Here is a 20,268-nt window from a genome sequence, read left to right as displayed (position 1 = left end):
TTGTCATGTCTACGGTGGTGTTCAAGGCGTTTTCGGCGTACAGGCGACGGACGGACAAATCAGCTAGCCATATACAGCTTCGGTGCAAAAGCGGTTGGCAAGGTATGCGGCCAGAATGCCCACCTGAATTAACCACAGTTTCAGAGCCACAAAGAACATATAGCCAACTAATGACGCAATCCGCAACCATTATCGGATACTCATCAAATGTTCACATCAACCCTGTGTGGCTCGACTATTCGTTTCCTCACATTGTGCAGTATGTGTGAAACACATCCTCCGGCCCTACTCGCAGTTTGACGTGGAAGGAAACGCGTTGCTAAACAGCCTACACAAAGGGGATTTTAATACGTGAGCTTTGAAGGCGTAGTGTTCTGCGAAGAACCTCAAGTAAGCGAGAGATGAGTTAGACGCCTGTTGATCGTCTTTCTCCTTAACACTGAGTTCCTCAGTCTTGGCAGAGACAGCCGTGTTAACAATATCTGAGATGCTCAGGTAGGCAGAACAAATACCGGCCAAGCATGGCAGGCTTACCCTGCATGCTTCAACACCACCACCACTTTCCTCCTTTATGTGGTTCGCGACTCCAAGGCGGCGATGTTCTGCCTGCAGATCCCTGACAGGGTTAGCCTTCGCGTAGCGCTGCTCTCTTCAAGACTGACGGCCCTTCAGGACGCAGGATGCTCAGTATCTCTGCATTGGCTACCGGCACACGTGGGGATCCCGGGCAATGAAGAGCCGGACACTTTTTAAAACGTGCCCACCACTCAAGCGTCTTCTCAGCCCGGCTGTAACGGCCGCAGCCTTCTCGAGACACACGCTGCGCCGACACATCATCGCCTGCCACCCGGACAAACGGGTATCCCCGGGCCGGCCTCCACGGCCTCTTCCACAGCACGGCCTCCTACGAAGGGATGCCTCGTTGCTGCTTCGACTGCGAGTTGGCTGCTACTGGACGGCAGCCCGCCGGCACCGCCTTGGGAAAGCCACCTGGCCAGCCTGTGCCTCCTGTGGTGAACCAGAAAGTCTGGAGCACCTCCTGCTGGCCTGCCCTGCTCACCTGCTGCACCGCGGTCGACTTCTGCAAGAGTTCCACCACCTGGGGCTCCCATGTTCACGACAGGAAGATATCCTCTTCCCCTGTCGTAATCATATCCAGCTTTCCTGGACACGTACCAACTAGCGCCCCAAGCGGCCCCGGCACGAAGCTAGCGCGTTTTCAATGGAACGAGCGGGTTTTTCGCGAATAACAAAAGCTGCAGGTCGATTATCGAAAAACGCAGGCGACAGACGTGTTCTGGAAGACAATCCACACGATCCAAATGCAGTGATCACGCTATGGCACGTAAGAATTTTGTTCCCACAGCGGTTACAGGTTTAGCAATGGAAGCCTATGGAAACGACAAAAATGTGTACTCGATTTTCGAGGCACGAACGGTGCCTGTAATTAACCTACGACGTCTATCGTAATACGCAGTACAGCGTATGTAGTCCGGAGACTCAGCTTTCGATTGATGCCTATCTCGACTCTCCACACATGGCGCAACACTGTTCTCAAAAGCGTTTTTTGTAACACTGTCGTGAAAATTCACGTGGTATCTATAGAAACATGAGCTATCATGTGCTCCGAAGGAGCGGTATCAGCGGCCCATCTTGGCCGCGGAAACAGGAATGTTGATGAAGACAGCCAGGATTACCAAGTGATGCTGCCCCAACTGCCGAAAGGTCGGATTGTTTTTAATACTGTGTTTTTGCATGGCGATATCCGTGCTCGGCCGTACAGAGTCGAGGACTACCGTGACGCCCTGGCCAGCTTGAAAGTGCTCCCCGAGGTCGTCGCCTTGGGAGCTTTTCAAATGAACCACGTGTGGGCCGTAACAATGAAGAGCTCGGAAGCCGTCAACAAACTGCTAACAGCTGCAACAATTACTGTCAAGGGCCGGCGATGCCTGGTGGTTGATCCCAACAACCAAGACCTACGTCTTAAAATGCACTGGGTCCTCCATAACGTCAGCGATGAAGATGTACGCGAGGCCTTAGCGCCGTACGGCGAAGTTACGGAAGTCTCACGAGAGCGCTGGCGCGCACAGGGCGTGACAGACAAGGGCTCCACTACGCGTCTGGTGAATCTCAAGTTGAAGCCCGGTGTTAAAAGTGATGATATCCCGCACCAGCTGCGTGTTGCAGGAGAGCCTGCTTTATTAGTGGTGCCTGGAAGGCCGCCGCTTTGTTTGCGCTGCCAGGGAAAAGGTCACGTTCGCAGAGAGTGCCGGGTGCCACGATGCTCGCGCTGCAAACGTTTCGGTCATGACGAAAGTCAGTGTGCGCCTACATACGCGAACGTCACAGGGCCCATAAGGAGTACTGACTCTTCTGAGCTCGTCATGGACGAGGCAGAAGCTGAGGAAACGGCGGCAGTAGAAAACGCGAAGTTGGAACCACAACCAACGCCCCCGGCAACGGTCCCCGCCCCCTTGCAGCGAGCCGTTACTTCGGTGCCTAGCAAACAGCAGCCACTGCAAGAAAAGCAGCCTGACCTGTCAAAGGACGCGCTGCACCGGTCGAAAAAAGCCAAGGAAGACTCAGCAACATCGACGGGTCCCAACGCGCCGAGCTCAATGGAGACCGACGTGACTTCATCGTCGAATAAGCGGGCGCACATCGAGACGGTGAAAGACGACGACCCGGGTGGTGGCCTGAACGCCGAGGAGCCGCCTGCGAAAGCGGCACCGGTACGACGCTCACCAACCGGGCCGAAGCCCAGCGTTCCCCCAGATAAACGCAAGGCGGACGCGGCGCCGAAGTAGGCGCTGGGGTCTGCACTTCACGGGTGCCTGTACAACATGTCGCGCAAGATTTTCAAGTGCACGGACGGCAATAGATTGTCGCGCCGGCAACCGTCCGTCGAAGAGGGTTCAGATGTGCCAGACATGACACTGCAAGGAATGGCCGCCTGCAATGATACGAATGCTGTGCGGTCATGTACAGAGGTGAGCGCTGTGCGACCCGTTTGCTCCTCACATAATATGCACGGTGAAACTGAAAATCCAATGCGAGTAGCCACACTGAATGTCAGGGGCTTAGCGGCCCGGAGAAGGCAGTACCAAGTAAGCCGCCTGTTTTTGGAAAATGACTTAGATCTAGTCGCAGTGCAAGAAACTAAAATCGAGAGTGAGGATCAGACGGCCCGCATGGTGGAAACCTTTCGAACGCGCTACAATGTTTGTATTTGTCATGCTGTGGGCACATCTGGTGGTTGCGCGATATTCATTCGTAATAACATAGGCATCTCTGATGTGAGCATTGTTATCTCGGAAGCAGGACGCTTGCTTATTATAGACTTTTTATTTTCTGGTCACCCCTGGCGAGTGATCTGTGTTTATGCACCGAATAGCGCGACTGAGCGCGTAGCCTTCTTCGAAAGAATCGAGTGTTACCTGCAGTGTTCGAAACGTATTGTTATGCTTGGTGATTTCAATTGTGTGCTGATGGCAGAGGACAGAGCTAAAGTTGTACTTTGCCGCGACAAAAGTGCAAAGGTACTAGATGCACTAATCCAAGAGAATGATTTGGAGGACCTGGGCTGGCTGCTTTCAAATGGAAATCGACCCGTTTTCACACACTTCCAGCGTGGCAGCAGTGCGCGGCTCGATAGAGTGTACGCCACGGTTGACTTTGTGAGCATGTGCACTAAGTATGAAGTAAAGCATGTCTCTTTTAGTGATCACAGTCTTGTAATGGTGACGGTTGGGGGCAAGAAAAAGAAAACGCAATTCAATTGGCAGTTATGTAAGTTTAATGTTAAATTACTGGGTGACGAGATATTTAACGAAAAAGTAAAGAAAAAAATAGAAAGCGTGGCCGGCATTGCAGCAATGTCGCGTGCGGCTGAATGGGACCAATTCAAGAACGAAGTCAAATTGATAGCTATCGAAAGGGGAACACTGCTCCGTCATAAAGAAAGGGAAAAAACCAAGGAATTGCAATGCCAGCTTGATTTTATGATCAGCATGGAAACCTCAAATCCCGGGATATACGGTAAAGACATCTGTGAAGTTAAGGGTGAGCTCGAGGCTATGGACGTCGAAAAGTATCGATCAGCAGTAATAAGAGCGCGAGCTGAGAAGATCTGGTTGGGGGAAACTCCTAATAAACGCGCATTGTGTGACCAACGGAGATACGCAACACAAAATGAAATCAGAGAAATTACGTATCAGAACACTATTACCAGCGACATTGAAGAAATTAAACGTGCATTTGTTGAGCACTATGAGAACTTAATAGGTGTTAAAAGAAGTGGGAGCATTCCGTTGACACAGGATACCCTTGATTTAATGCCACGGTTAGATGGTGATACTCGAGCCCTTTTGGAGAAACCCATTAGCGTAGACGAAATAAAACAGGCAATAACTGAACTACCGCTGGGGAAGACACCTGGGCCAGACGGCCTCGGTGCCGCATTCTACAAAGCTTATGCCGATGAACTGGCGCCCATTTTACACGCAGTCATCACGGAGGCGTACGAAACGGGAGAAATGCCGCTCTCTTTCCGTGCTGCTCACGTGGTGCTGATTCCTAAAACCGACGACCATGCTACGCTGCTAACTGTGGGCGCGTACCGTCCGATAACGCTCACGAACACCGACTACAAAGTTTATACGAAAGTGCTGGCAAAACGACTGCAGAGCGTCATCACATTTCTAGTCGGACCACACCAGACATGTGGCATAAAAGGTCGCTCTATCTCTACAAATGTGCATGTAGCCCGTAGTATCCTTGAGTGCTGTGACATTTTTGGCGGACGGGTCGCTATGTTGCAGCTGGACTTAGCAAAGGCATTTGATCGTGTGTCGCATGAAGCTCTTTTTTGTATCCTTGAACACGTTAACATAGGCACAGTTATACTCGATGGTCTAAAAATGATATACAATGACTGCATAGTAAATATCGTGCTGAATAAGACACTAACTGAGAACATTAAACTCAGATCATCAGTGAGGCAAGGTTGTCTATTGTCACCGCTGCTCTTTGCAATTTATTTAGAACCTTTCTGTTTATCTCTAATAAGTAACGAAAAAATCAATGGTTATAAGCTTGAATCGTCCCATGTTAAAGTGCTTGCATATGCTGATGACGTCGCGATCTTTTGTACAGATCGCCAAAGTGTACTAGAGACGATAAGCGATGCTAAAAGATATTGCAGGCAAACCGGATGCGAGATCAATTGGGACAAGAGCATCGGATTTTGGCACGGAAGATGGGACATCACACCGTCTGTCTTTGCCAATTTACGATGGTCCGTGTCTCCTACGAAATATTTGGGGGTACCGCTTGAGCACTACGAGAGTGCCGCGCAGTACTGGGAGGAAGAGGCGTCGCGCGTAAAAGAGAAAACCGGAGGATGGCAGGGTCGTGATTTGTCAATGTTTGCAAGGGCAACGGTTTGTAATTTGTTTTTAATTGCCAAAGTGTGGTATGTCCTCCAATTTTTGTCGATGACCCGTGTGAATGTACAGAAAATACACAGAGTATTTGCTGTTTTTATCTGGGGTTCCACTTGGGAAAGGGTCAGCCGTACCAACTTGTTTCGTCCTGTCCGAGATGGTGGTCTTGGATTGTCGCATTTGTTCTTACGACAGATTGTTTCTCGTTTTGTCTTCTTACGAGATCAAAGTGATTCATTCTTGCGGACGATGATCCAGATCCGTTTGAAAAGCGTTTTGCCTGAATTTATTGTGTCTAGTGCACAGCCTGTACACTATCGGCTTAAAGGCTACTTGCGAGAGGTAGTCGACTCCCTTCGAATATTGAAAGCTCGGTTTTCCCTTCAGTACCTGAGCACAGTAACAAGAAAGAAACTTTACAAGGATTTAGTTGAAGTTATGATGCCAGTGCCATTGTACCGAATGAAATACTATGGAGGCCCAGGACAAGATGTTTTAAAAAGAGTTAAAAGGATGCCTGTGAGAGCAAGCGTAAAGTCGTTCTTCTTTAAATTGCATACATCTACCCTTCCGGTCAAAACATGGATAGCCGACAAAGGAATATTTGTACCATGGACGACAAACTGTGCGCTATGTAACAAGCCGGAGACCATTGAGCACGCTTTCATTGAGTGCTGGGATGCAATTTTTTATTGGGACGTCTTGCAAAGAACTCTTAAAAAGGAACTGCCGATAACAGCACAGGGTATACGTTTCCTGCCGGTAGACAGCCATCAGGGCTTTCCGTACGACATGATAATGCTCCTGGGCCTCCATAGTCTTTGGAAGACACGGATGGCGGTAACGCACGCCGATGTGAATGCGCGCTCAGCACGAGAAAACTTTGTTGAAAGCATTATCTTCATACGCGAGATATATCGTGTACAGGCAGATCCGCCTGACTGGTTGGGTATTCTTGATGAATTAGTGAATTTCAAGAAATTTTAGCTTGTCACGTTGGTCCAAGTAGCCCAACGGGTTTTTATGTATGTATGTCATTTTGTGAATAAAGAAAAAAAAAAAGAAGGAAGCCGTGGCGGAGTGGTAGAATCGCGCGCACGTTTCGTCTCCCGTCGCGGTTGCCGCGGTTCGATTCCCGCTTCGCACTTTTTTTTTTTAAGCCGTATAGGGCGTAGTTTTATAGTCTGTCACTAGATGGCAGAAATACAAAATCCAATATTTGCTTTCGGTTCTGGTTTTGCAGCGGCGCAGTTTTTTTTTAGAAGCCGCATAGGGCATATATTTACAGTCTCCCACCAGATGGCATAAACACAAAGCTCATGATTTGCTTTCGGTTCTAGTTTTGCAGTGGTTCTCTTGAAATATTATGTTTTCTATTTTTCCTTCCTAAAACATAGCAGTGTCGTGTTCATTAGTTAGGTCATCGCATTTATGAATATTTTATTCATTGGACATCATAACTAGAAGCTTGCGCATAGCTTTGTGTTATGCAAAAAAAAGATACTTTAGTGCTTTGTAGCATGGAACCTGGGAGAACAAAATGGCTATTCTTATTACGTTCTTCTGGAAGGTCCGTTTTCACGACTTTCGCCTGTCCTTAATGGCACACACTCCGAGCGAATCAGGTCCACCTGGACCACAATGCCACCCGGTGGCCAGTGCCATTCCTATGCAACATTCGTGCGGAACAAAGGGTCTGCTAAGCTGAGTCGCTGCCCGAGCGTTAACTATTTCTAAAGATTCATCCAAATAAGAAATGCACCAGCTAGGAGAAGACGTGCAGCGTGTGGATTAATAGCTACTGTTAATGTGTTCCCTACAGCCAAGTGGTATGAATCTGTAGGTGTGCCCGTAAAAAACCATTTGAATAAATGTCCCGTGCTGTGGCTGCCCCGGTCGCTCTTCAGAGAAGCTAGCTTGGCTGGCCGTCAGTATTTAGGATCAACACATGGCGTCGCTCGTTCGGTGCAGTTGCTTTTATTGCGCAGCATTCGTTGGCGAGTACCCCAACAATTTGGTAGCAAAATCGTGTCTGTAACGCCAAAAAACGACGCATTTCCCATATGAATACATAGGTCTTCATAATAAGGGTTGGGGTGGCCAACTTGAAATTGGAAGTGCCATCAGCATAAATTTGGGCGTGATACAGGGATGGGCCAAGCTGAATTTGGTAGTGATATGGGAGTGGCTCAACCTAAATTTGGGGTGAAATGGTAATGAGCCAAGCTGAATTTGAGCCTGATATGGGGGTGGCCCAACCTAAATTTGAGGTGATATATGGGTGGGTAAGCCTAAGTTTGGGGGAATATGGGGGGTGGGCCAGCCTGGATTTGGGGATGAGACGGGGGTGGGAGAACCTAAATTTGGTGGGATATGGGTAGTGGGACACCCTAACCATGGGGGTTACATGGGGCTGGGCGAAGCTGAATCGGGGGTGTAATGGGGATGGGCTAACCTAAATGTGGGAGTGATTTGCGGTGGGCCATCCTAAATTTGAGGTGGTAGAGGGGTGGGCCAGGCTAAGTTAGGGGCTGATATGGGAGTGGGCCAACCTGGATTTGGGGATGATATGGGGGTGGGCCAACCTAAATTTGGGGTGACATTGGGACGGGCTAACCTAACCATGGGGGTGATGTGTGGCTGCGCCAAGCTGAATTGGGGGGGGGGGGGGGGTGATATATGGGTGGACTAACATTAATTGGTGTGTGATTTGCGGTGGGCCATCCTAAATTTGAGGTGATCGAGGGGTGCGCCAGCGCTAGTTTGGGGCGGACATGGGGGTGGGCAACCTCGATTTGCAGGTGGTATTGGAGTGGGCCAATCTAAATTTGGTGGTGTTGTGGAGGCAGCCCAATTTGTATTCGGGGGTGATATGGGGTTGGTCCTACCTAAATGTAGGGACAACCTCGGGGTCGGCCAATCTGAATTTGGGTGCGATATGGGGGTGGGCCAGCCTAAATTTTGGGGTGCGCCGACTCGAAATTTGGACGTCGATTTATGGAAATTCGTGCGTGCATGCACCAACTTGAAAATTATGGGTGGCCCAATTGAAATTTGGGATTGGGATTTGAGTTTAGGGCTGGGCGAAAAGAAAATTGGGCGTGGCCGAATTTAAATTTGGGGGGTGGGCCAATTTAAATTTGAGGGTGTGCCAACTTGAAATTTGGGGGTGAGCCTACTTAATGTTTGGGGTGGGCCAATTGAAATTTTGGGGCCTGTTTACGAATAGTTAGACAACACCAGTGGTGTTTCTGCATCTTTTTCATCATCGCAAAGTACGTACATTAATAATTGTTAGCCAATACCCCTCAAAGTGAGCTACCACTCGAGCCTTCCCAGCCCACTGAGCTAATAATGTCACAGGAGTGCTCTCATCGTGACAACTGCGACGTTCAATGTGGAGATCCACAAAAACAAATCGCAGACCGAGCTGACCATTTTCACACCAATGTCATCGCTAACACTACTCGCTCGTGCTAGACACAACACAAGCTTACAACGATCATAATTCGACTTTCAATCGCACGCTAGTCGACACGTTCTCAGTGCACAATTTCGTCAATCATCTGAATAGGAACCATGCTGGATGTTTTACTGTTACGTTGGGTCGTTTTTCACGAAAGCCTTCTCCCACAAAGAGAATGCATTATTGAGATTGACGAGGCAAGCTAGTATATAACTCATACGAAGGAAATGTATAAAGGGTTATAGTAATTTTTCAAAAAAATATGTATAGGTAAATAAGATTTCAGATGGTATTATTTCGACCGGGCATGACAACGATTTCCTCCCGCCTGTCGCAGTGCTTTGACTGAAAACCTAATCATTTTGCTCAAACGCGTTGCCCCAATACTACATGTGCTGAATGTACAAAAGTGCGGTTCGTGGTCACAGCTTCAAAGCCAGTCCATTTTGTGTACTGTTGTTGTTTGTAGTAATGTGGAGTTTTCCTCTTCATAAGAGCACAAAAAGAAAAAAATATTACAGATAGCAGCTGAGCGCAAAGTACATTGGAACATCTGAAACCAGCAATTATTTTTAATTTGCGGGTTGGTCTTCTCTGCTGGTAGATCGCTGTCCGATCACTTCAACAAATTTTGTTTGGGTGCAACTGCAGCAAAAACAAAGATACTACCATTTCATTGCGAGGACCTTTATGCCCTTCACACACACAAGAAGGACACCAGATAATTGACGCTATCAGTTTATAAAGTGATATTGTTTTGCTAATTTCAGTGTAGCGTGGTGTCTGCGAACGGAGTATTAGTATCAGTCCAGTGTTAGCAGTGAGAAGCAATTCGGTCTATATCATCCCCATGAGGCCATACTAGCCATTGTAGCGCTTTACTGTAGGCCAAGTGCTAAAAGCTTGGTGTGCTTCGTCCTTTCCGCAGGTTGTCCATCCATTCTGTTATGGTGGCCAACAACGTTGTGTCCGTCAGGCTTCCTCCTAATTTTAGCTTCACCATCGCGAGAGTGGACAGAGAAAGGAAGCTTTCTTCACAATGAGCTCCAGCGGGGTTCCACCACTCGTAACTGCTGCAATTTGCATTAAGTAGCTGGGCATGCTAACTACATCCTTAGTTTCACAATGGCTAGCACGCGCAGAAAAAGTAGAGCTGTGGCCACTATCACTACCACGAACCCATGTCAATGCAGATGTAAGTACGTGGAGGGGCTGGGCATGCTAACTTCTGCGCTACGATCTGCCGCCGCCACCTCAGATTTTCTATGCATACCTGCTTCTTGTTTCTATCGCACACGCATGCAGGACAAACGCGGATAAGTAATTGGATTGGATTGGGAAAACGTTTATTGAGCCTGCAGTAAAGCGCGAAGGCGCGCTTCGGACGTGGCCTACGTCGTCATCGTGGCGGGTGCTCTGCGAGGATCCCCGCTCGCCGTTGCCGGCTCGCCAGGCTCCTGCCTAGCCAGCGCCTCGGTGACCTGCAGGACAGCCTGCAGTTGTTTTTCTTGGTCTTCGCCCCACGTTGCTTCCTTAAGCTGCGGCGGTATGCGTCCTGAGTTAGCTTGGCTTGGATGTTTGGAGCAATCCTATAGCATGTGTCGAATGTGGCCTTCTCCCTGCAGCACGCTCTGCACTTGTCATGGGGGGGGGGCGATTCTGGGTACATCCTGTGCAATAGCGCCGGGCTTGGAAGCGTTCTCTTTGTAGTTGCCCGAACAGCACGGCCTGCGACCTGCTCAGCCCTTGGCAGGGCGGCGGGAGAAGACTGCGAGCCAGCCGAAAGCCTTGGTCAGTTCGTCATAGGTGGTCATCCGGTCTTTGGCGCTGAAACACAGCGGGAAGCCGTTGCCTTGGGCGCGGTCGGCTAATCCTCGTGCTTTGTCGTGTACCGTTTCGTTGCGATTGGCATGCTTCTCCGACGCTTGTCCTGCGTGCGCCGGGAACCACTTGATTCGAGTCCTCTTGTCGCGGTATGCCTGTCGGAGCAGGACGCGTGAGGCCATTGGGGCAATTCTTCCTTTGGCGTAGTTCCTCACCGCTTGTCTGGAGTCGCTGAGGATCATGTGGCATTCTCGGTCTACGATGGCCAGGGCGATGGCTATTTCTTCTGCTTCCTCCACTTGCTTGCTCGATGTGCTGGCGGTGTTAGGCCCCGTGGGTGCTACGTCATCCCCTTCCCCTCTCATGGTCGGGGCCCGTGGGTGCTGCGTCATCCCCACGCTACCGGAGAGGTCACTCACCCGACGCTCTCCCCGGATTCGTCGAAGAGAGACGCCCTCACCGGACGCACTCCCCGGATTCGTCGAAGAGAGATCATTCACCCGACCCTCTCCCCGGATCCGTCGAAAAGAGGATCGACATCCCCTTCCCCTCTCAACTTGCTCGGGGCCTGTGGGTGCTGCCTCATCCCCACGCTACCGGAGAGGTCACTCACCCGACGCTCCCCCCAGATTCGTCGAAAAGAGGATCGACTTCTTCCCGTGCTTGGTATTGCAAGAGGAGGGGCCTTCTCTCTGTGCCTGTCACGAGTCATCGACGAAAGCAAGATCCCGCCCACACGATTGTAGAGAGCCTATTTAAGGGGCTCCGAAATATACTTCATACTTCATACTTTATTCTCTTCTTATTTTCTTTCAACTACCTTTGATTAAACAGTGCAAGTTTCGCACTAGCAAATCGTCTCGCCCTTGCTCGGTCGCTATGGTCCACCGGATGCCTGCAGCTCGCCGACAACGCCACGCTACCCAATAAGTAATGTCGGTGGAGCTTTGAGAGACAGGTCGCTAGGAGTGGGATCGCCTACAGCTGCAACAAACTGGTTGCTAACGGAGGGATCGCCCTGAGGTGCGACAGCGGTCGCCCGCACGTTGCCTCCGGAGTTGACCACCGCGATCGCGAAGCAGTTGCGGCTGGCATATTCGGCTGCATCCAGGTATCTGGCATCGGTGTCTTCCGTGTGCAGACCCGTCAGTGCCTTGGCTCTAGCGCGTCTTCTGCCTTCGTTGAATTCCGGGTGCATGTTCCTCGGCAAGGGGTCAACCCGCACGTTCCATCGTACGTGGTCGGGGACGGGGCATTTTGGTCCCTGCTGTTCGTGATAAGCGATGCCTAGACTGCACAGGATCTTTCTGCCGGCCTTTGTTGATGACAATCTTTCCAACTGAGCGGCTCTTTGCGTTTCGGCTATCTCGTCGAGCGTGTTGTGTATGCCCAGATGGAGGAGAAGTTTCGTGTTGGTAGTTTCAGGTAGACCGAGGGGTGTCTTGTAAGCCCTCCGGATTAGGATGTCTAGCTTGTTCTTTTCGCTTTTCACCCACTTGTGGAAGGCTGCCACGTACACTGGCAGAGTACGAAGGAGTGTATAAGTCTGATGAGGTTTTCCTCCTTCATGCCTCCCTTGTTGGTGGTAACGCGCTTGAGCAGTCTGGTCGCGTTGGCCGTCTTTCCCGTGATGCGGGTGACGATGTCTCCGTTCGTGCCGAGCGATTCGATCGTCATGCCCAGGACTCGGATCTTGCTTACCGTCGGTATTGTGCTACCATCCCTGGTGCGGATCTTGATCTTTTCTTGTTCCCGTTGCTTCTTGATTCTGTGCGTTTTTATCGGTTGGTAAAGCAGGAGCTCCGATTTACTTGGGGAGCAACGCAGTCCCGTACCTTCCAGGCTTTCTTCGATCGTGTCGACGGCCGTCTGCAGTGTGAATTCTATGCAGGCATCACTGCCCCCGTCCACCCACAGCGTAATGTCGTCCGCGTATATCGTGTGCTTCAGTCCTTCAAGCTAGTATAGTCCTTTGGCAACTTGAATCATAACAAGGTTAAATAGCATGGGTGAGATGACGGAGCCTTGGGGAGTGCCCTGGCTCCCTGATGTCTTCTCGTCCGTCTTCAGGTCGCCGTCTCTGAGCTCCGCCGTTCTGCTGGTGAGGAAGCCTTTGAAATATTCGTACGACATCTCGCCTAGGTTTAGATGGGATACCTGTGCGAGGATGGCAGAGTGCGTCACTTTGTCGAAGGCGCTTTCTAGGTGGAGCCCGAGGACGGCTTTGGTGTCCCTGGTTTCGCCGTCGATGACCTGATGTTTGATAAGTAAAAAAATCTCAATGCCCTCCCACTCTGTGAAGAAAGCTGACTAGCAAAGCTGTGTATATGGGCCCCTTAATGGCGAACTGCACCTCCGCCGTATGTCGGCACCGCATTGCACTGTCTTCGGGATCGGCCCACGTATGGGGAGTGCTTAATGCCTGCTTCACCTCCGCCGCTGGTCGGCCTGGCATGGCGTTACATTCGGGAACAGCCCACGTATGGGGAACGCTGAACGCTTGCTGCACCTCTGCTGCGGGTCAGGCCGGTATTACGCTATCTTCGGGATTTTGCTCTATACGCGGACGCGATAGTGGGGAAAGTAGCCCTTAAGAAGAACCTTTAGCTCTGGTGGTCCTATCTAAATACATGTAAAAGGATAATTCGTTTTTCTCCATAACCACTGCATCAAATTTTACAAGGTTTGTTGCACTTAAAAGAAATACTTAAAATCTAGTGACTGTTGGATTAGAATTTTTGATTTAGGTCATCATTTGTTTATTCAAAATTGGCAAAAATTGCAAATTTTCAGAAAACGAAACTAAGTTTACAACTCTGTCTTTCGGCAATGAAAACTGATATCACAATTCTGTACATTGCATCTAACAGCACATCTAAAGCGGACAAAATTGATATATTACGCATAAATCTAAAAAAAATAGTAATGTGGAAATACAGCTTTTCCACAAACCTTGTTCACAACGTAACGACTTCACGTAAGATATAAATCGGCATATTGGATTTGTCCGCTTTGAATTGTCTAAAGGATGCTGTTTACAGAACCGCGATATCAGTTCTTGATGCGGAGTTATTAATTTGTAAACTTCGTGCTTCTGTATTTTTCGCACTTTCGAATTTTTGAAAATCTTTTACCAGAATTCAAGCCCTAAATAGAAATTCCGCTTCCAATAGTCACTAGAATTTACCTTTCTCTCCCGAACCCAGCAAAATTCATCAAAATCAGCCCAGGGATTATCTCAGAAAATCGTTTCGGCGTTTTTCATCTATGTGAATAGGCCGCGTCGGAGTTGGGCCCGAGTTAAAGCATACTCTTAACGACTTCGCTGTAAAAAAAAAGGAATAGAAGATTAAAAGAAAAAACGCCTCAGCAGTCAATATCACCGCCTCAGATTTTGTCATGATGGCACCGCCATCATCGGCACGGCTCCGTGTGCAGCTACCAAGCTGTTCACTTTCGTTATCTTCTTTCCCTCGGCGTCAGCGCATTGTCTTGATGCCAACGACACGCTAAATCTGCCCCATCATTCCGTCATGCATCGCTTCCGCGACCAAGCAAGCTTTCGGCGGCACACGTTCACGGCCGTATTGACACTAAAACTTTAAGATGCTTGCCTTCGAGAAAGCAGCATGAATAGAAATGGAACGCGAATATGTGACCATGGGGAACATGTTAACGGGGCCATACTATTGATGACAGCATCACAAAAGGATGTGGTCAGGTTGACTTTACAGGTTTGGAAGGAATGACTGACGGGCTAGTTGCTTCATTATCCCATAAAGAACAGCGCTTAAAGTTAGCGCAGTTTGTGTGTGGTTCCTCCTTTGTGTCCCGTCGTGAAGTGCTGTTCTTTGTGTGACTTTACAGATGTTCTTTTTCTGCGTCAGTTACGTCTTCCAAGAGTGCTTACTTGGAAAATTTTTGTTCGCATGGCTCTTACAGAAGCATGTTTAGTCGAAATTTGTTCGCTTCGCTGCATAATCTCGAGGACGGGCTCCAAACTGCTCATTTTCTTTAACCACGTAAGAACGATTACTGAAAATTTAATTAACGTAGCTTTGTTAATTACGCCAACAACTTCTCAACTTACTCCGCATCTAGAGGTTACCAATCTGAACACTTGAATGATAAAATGAAGTTAACATTGTTTTTATCATTCGAATAGTTTTGTTTGGTGCAGTTAAATGCAGCCGGCATATTGCTGGTGCTGTAGACTTCTTATAAAGTAAGTGTGAATGCTTGGACAGGTTATCTTGGCACAAATCAATTTCATGAGCTTAAGCACATGGCCCAACCTTGGACGTCTGTCTTTACAACCGATTGTCATACATTATACAAGAAGCACCTCAGGGCTACGGTACATCCCACAAGGTATGCGAGAACATTGTGCGCGCTCCCGATTAGGTTTCTGAGCGTTGGTGGCATCAGACTCGGTTTCCTGGCATCATAAGGACTAAAAACAGCTTCCTGGAGGAAAGCATTGGGTACATTTTCAGCGCTTTGTAACATATGGATCAGCAGGGATATGTACGTTAGAACGAAAAGTACTGAAATATTAAGGTGAGAGTTTCGCTGCATGTATTTTGGCTGTCTAATGTTAAGATCTAAAGAAAAAATCTTTTGATTTTGTGACAATTAACGCTGACATGAAATATGAGCTCCGACACAGTACCCATGGTGGAACTGGCCCCTGGACTACAGGGCTACATTGAACCACAATATGCTGGTTTGATAAATACCAGTAATTGTAAAGTGGTTCGCTCTTGAATTTCCTGTATGTCAATCGGCACCGCTGTGCAGTGTTGGGGGCCCTTTCTATACCACCAGGACTATGTTTCCGTAGATATTGAAAACAATTGTATTCTTTCTTTTAGGGGGGGGGGGGGGCTTTTTTTTAGCGTCTAACCTCAGTTCCGAAGTTATCAGTTAGCTCAAGATGCGCCTGCATGTGTTTCTAATATCCAGTATGTTGGCACGGATTCAATAGCGGAAGAGCGTTATCTTATCAGATCGCGCGCGTGAAGTGAATACTGGCGTACATTCTCCATCACATTTGCCGACCCGAGATTGCGCTGCGATGTACGAGCATTCCAATCTGACGAACCGACGCCTTGATACGTAGATCGGAATCAGAGGAAGCACTTTGCGCGCAGCCATCGTTATCTTTGAGTGTTATTTTCTTTTCCAGCGCAACGCTCATCTTATAATGAGTAACATTCGTGTCTGACTCTTTTGGAAGTGTTTTGTTCTTGACATTACTAAAACGTGAGAGTATAGAGGTGCTCCATCTTCATTGAGTGAATACTGGGAAATGGACTAGGTCTTTTCTTGCGTCTGCGTTTGCACATTTACCGCACTATTTTACTTTCCATAACTTACGTTTGAATTTAGGGGGCTGTAAAGCACAGCAACCTTTTAATAACAGGATGTTTTAATAACACAGAAAATGTAAATGCTTATTAGTCGGCTTTCACCTCATGGTAAGGAATTTCAATAAAGATATACTTAGGATAATTAAAAGCCTATTCGTTTGACAACGTTTCATCTGAGTTCCCCTTTACAAGGTGATACAGACTTGTAGATTGTTCGTATCGGGGACCCTCGGCATATGTCCAACCGCCAAACAAAGGGTTATTCCGAATGTTTCATTTCAAGAAGGCGTGTTACCCTCCTGTCTTTCATTCCCGTTCGCAAACACGCATAAGACGAAAGTGCTGCGTGAAGAGCGTCGTTAGTCCAAGCCAACTAGCTACCGTAACTCACCTCGCCTATATAGCTGTCATTTAGGCTTAGATAAGAAATATTATTATTTTAAATCGACGCATCACGAATCCGAAAAGAGCTGCCCGCGTCCAGCCCATCTAGGTTTCTTTCATTTCGTACTTCGTCGTAGCGGCTAATAGTAGCTCACGAAGCAGAGCACTGAGTGTGGATATGGCAGAGAAAGTGTTCTATATACTGTATCGTCAACCACCGAATATTGCCCGCCGTGCTACTGGCCATTCCTAGAAAATTGTATATGTGACGCCCAGCCATTTGGAATACAGCAACTTTGTTTTGCGATGGGAGAGTCCAGGTGAGAGACAGTGTGGTTATGGAGATAAAGACACGCTATTTTCTGCAGCAACTTAGGAATGCATGGACGAATGCCTTCATTTATTGAGAAAAAGGAGGAGCAAGCATCAGTGGAAGCACGTCTCAGCAGATTGGAAAAGAAGCGGGGGACAAAGAGGAAAAGCTGGGGCCTGGGTGGCAGGCGAAGTCGCAGCTTAGAGGCGAGAGAATATAAGCAAGAGTTGGCGAAACCAGTTGAATTCCAGGGTAGAAGTGTGATGTGCCGAGTAAATGATTGGAGTCACCGCCCAGCATCCGTCCTTCGCGACAGTATAAGCTCCCGTCGTTCTTGGTAACAAACCTTTACTGAAAACCAATCTTCGCAATTACTTATTTATCATCCATGGCTAGCCACGTATTCCTTAGTGGCAGGGTCTGTGGATTACAACTACGCTGTCCCGACAAGTTACGACCATAACGTGACGCTTGCGGTTACGGATGCCGTACTCGTGACTTACTATACTACTACTATGCTGCGCGAATACTATAAACATGGGTTTACTGCACAAGTTAGTGAACAGACATTTTAGAACCGCGTTTTTCGCCTTACATGCGCCCAACGCAAGCGCCATTGTAGCATGTTACGGTGCGCGTCCCTTCAAGACAGAGACGCGAACGCAAACATAAGAACGTGTTAGAAGACAGGGTCTTGGGCCTCGTGCCAAACATATCCAAGCCAACAATATGTTAACGATCATGCCATCGTTTCTATGCAAAGAGGTTGTGTAATTAAACTACTGGGGTGACAGTCCAATCCGCCACCTACGGGAGCGCGTGAAGCCGCCGGGGGCCACATTGTTAGAGGAAAAGGAGTGCGGCCATAGTACGTGGCTGCGGTATAGGCGCGACGCAACCTGTGCTTGCGGTTCTCCGATGAAAAAATAAAATGAAACCCCTTTAGGAAGTATATCAGTCCGCCATTGTGTGTCGCAGTTGTCAAAAATAAAATGTAATGGTGGTGGGTGCCTTGTGTTCTGTGTACAATATGTTGCGAGAACTGAAAAACAGTCGTTTCCTGTTTTCTTCAGTAACCTGCCGCGTGCATCGGCACTGTGATGCCCTTTCGTCGATACGTGGTGCCGGCCCGTATTGACACAACGACATGACCTCGAAATATAGTATCCTTATGCCATTTCTTAAAAAAAATCACTATTTTTGTAAGTGAGCGTTTTTTGTTGAAACCAAGAAAACAAGAAAGTAATGTTCAACGGTAGGTATCATTTTTGTCCGGCATTTGAGTTCTAGCTGAAAAGAGTCGGTGAAAGCAAATTTACAATAAAGCTAACGCGACCCACAATCTGCACGCAGCCGCAAGCCCACATGCGCTCCAATGAGAATAACCTGCCAAGGTTAAGGTCATGTGTCAGCTGGCGGCTCAAGCAATCTTTTTTTTTTTTCGTTTGTGCATCCGTTCTGCCTGCGTCTGCGGCAAAAACGTGGAGTGGGAAGGCAGATAGATAAAGAGAAATTGGTGGAGGCAGGTGGTAGCGTAATGGTTAGCGTGCCCATTTCCCAAATGCAAGATGGAGCATTTGGGAAATGGGCTCGAATCCCGGTGGCTTGTTTGTGAAGACAGCTTTCTGTGCTCTCTGGGGACTGCGAAACTCAGAATGAGGTGGCAGCCTCACGACAACGGTCGCCGTCAACGTAACAGAATAAGCGGGCGTGCAAGGTCATGCCTAAAGCCGAAAGCACATTCAGAGGAAATACACTATGCTCTTGCCGACAAAAAAAAAAAAAAGAAAACCGTGATGAGTAACCAGCGGTGTTGTTGAGCGAGGCTGGAGACGGACAATGTCACCATAGACCGGACCACGGTCCAATCCCGGTGCTCAGCGGAAATATACATCGACAGCGTGTCAACTAGCGTGTAATTGATACTTCATTAAGGTCGTTGCGTGTTTGTGTTGTGTCTAGCAGGAGCGAGTAGTGTAAGAGATGACACTGGAGAGAAGGCGGTGAGCGAAGCCCGCGAAAAGTAATTGAGGATAGCCATATTGAACGTCGACGCCATGTTGAATAAAGCCTGCGACTTCAGTTGCTCAGCCGCCAGAAAGACTTGAGCCGTAGCATACTGCTGGGCGTATTTGGTAACCACAGCGATAAACACACATTTTGCGGAAGTAAACAGAGGAAAGGGACCTAGTGAGTTGGCCGCCCTTTTCGAGCTCTGGCATAGTTTGAAAAATGAATGTGGCGAAGTATGACGCACAATATAGTATATGTCAACCCAAATGAATCAGCGTAGTCATACTTGCGCGACACGCCATGGTGGCCTGCCACCAGGACATCATGAAGTTGCAGCGATGAGAGTTTTCATTGCGTACTTGAGAATAGAAACGAGCACATAAAAGACGTCCAAGGGACATTTCTAAGGTACAAGAGCACATCGCCCCCCCCCCCCCCCCAAAAAAAAAAAAAAAAAATTCTCGAATATAAGCTTACGGATATGGACGTCATAAGATCGAGCACTATGGTGCTTGTTGATCTTGTTTAGAATCACGCCAGCATTTCATTCAGCGTTTATTTCTGAGAAAAAGAGTTGAAGGCCCGTTTATTTGCATCACAATGGCAGGCGTAATCAGGCAAACATTAACAGCATTTCATTAGAGAGTGCCTCTCTACTCTGTGGAGATTACGTATGACAATGACAACAAACACAGAAAGCTTTGCTTACATCGATTCGCACATACATGGGATTCGCATAATTTTTTCATTGTCAATTTAAATGCTTAGGAATGGCGCTCATTAACGCAATAGTTCCATTCACAGTGAGCAAAAGTGGCTGTCCTATCCACAGTAGAATTGATTTAACTGGCTTTAATCCCGTGGACATTATATCGTTGCCAACTTCCGTGGGATTGGAGTCGTCAAAATGGGATACAGTTGACAGGGAAACCAGGAGGTTGATGAACGGCAAGAAGGCAGAAGCTTGCACAAGACCTCAGGGATATAAAATGACTTTTTGAGCAGCTTGGTCAGGGGGCCACGCAATGGTTTCCACGTCTACTAAACATCCTTCAAAATATGAACAAGGGCCGACAAAAACGCAGGAATTTCGGGAAAGGTGAAACAGCAAGAAATTTCAGGACAGCATTAGCCTAAATATAGAAGATGACTTAAAAATAAGAAACCATAACGTTGACAGGGTGGCCAAATTTTGGCGCAAATAAATTGGCTGTTGAAGCAGTTCAGTTGAAACGCAATGGTGCGAAATAAGGCGAGAATGTCGGCAAGTGTTGAACAAAGGTCAAGTAGGTCCTGTGGCCGACGCCAGCGCTCGGCAGCTGTCAAGCGACTGCACGTGTTAGCGAGATGCCTGGTCGTCAGTAGTTACAGTACGATTCGGGTCTGAAATATTGGACGCGGACTCCATCACATTGAATACAGTGCATTCTACGGTGTCATTCTTCGACAGAT

The 20,268-nt window shown here is 48.2% G+C and overlaps 2 protein-coding genes across 2 annotated transcripts; both read left to right on the top strand.

The window, feature by feature from the left end:
• Nucleotides 1–1,619: 1,619 nt before the first annotated feature.
• LOC126516664 (uncharacterized) lies at nt 1,620–2,807 on the top strand. Its single transcript, XM_050166764.3, has one exon. The coding sequence runs from the start codon at nt 1,620–1,622 to the stop codon at nt 2,805–2,807; it is 1,188 nt and encodes a 395-aa protein (XP_050022721.2).
• A 2,552-nt stretch (nt 2,808–5,359) lies between these two features.
• On the top strand, nt 5,360–7,068 carry LOC140216432 (uncharacterized). The gene has a single exon (XM_072286782.1). The coding sequence runs from the start codon at nt 5,424–5,426 to the stop codon at nt 6,429–6,431; it is 1,008 nt and encodes a 335-aa protein (XP_072142883.1). The 5' UTR covers nt 5,360–5,423; the 3' UTR covers nt 6,432–7,068.
• The last annotated feature ends 13,200 nt before the right edge of the window (nt 7,069–20,268 follow it).

Source organism: Dermacentor andersoni, chromosome 3 (assembly GCF_023375885.2).
Source record: "Dermacentor andersoni chromosome 3, qqDerAnde1_hic_scaffold, whole genome shotgun sequence".
Taxonomy (NCBI): domain Eukaryota; kingdom Metazoa; phylum Arthropoda; class Arachnida; order Ixodida; family Ixodidae; genus Dermacentor; species Dermacentor andersoni.
The sequence above is the reverse complement of the archived record's forward strand: the minus strand, read 5'-3'. Positions and strand labels throughout refer to the sequence as shown.

Coding starts and splice junctions, on each gene's coding strand:
- LOC126516664 (XM_050166764.3), top strand. CDS start 1,620: ATGTGCTCCGAAGGAGCGGTATCAGCGGCCCATCTTGGCCGCGGAAAC.
- LOC140216432 (XM_072286782.1), top strand. CDS start 5,424: ATGTTTGCAAGGGCAACGGTTTGTAATTTGTTTTTAATTGCCAAAGTG.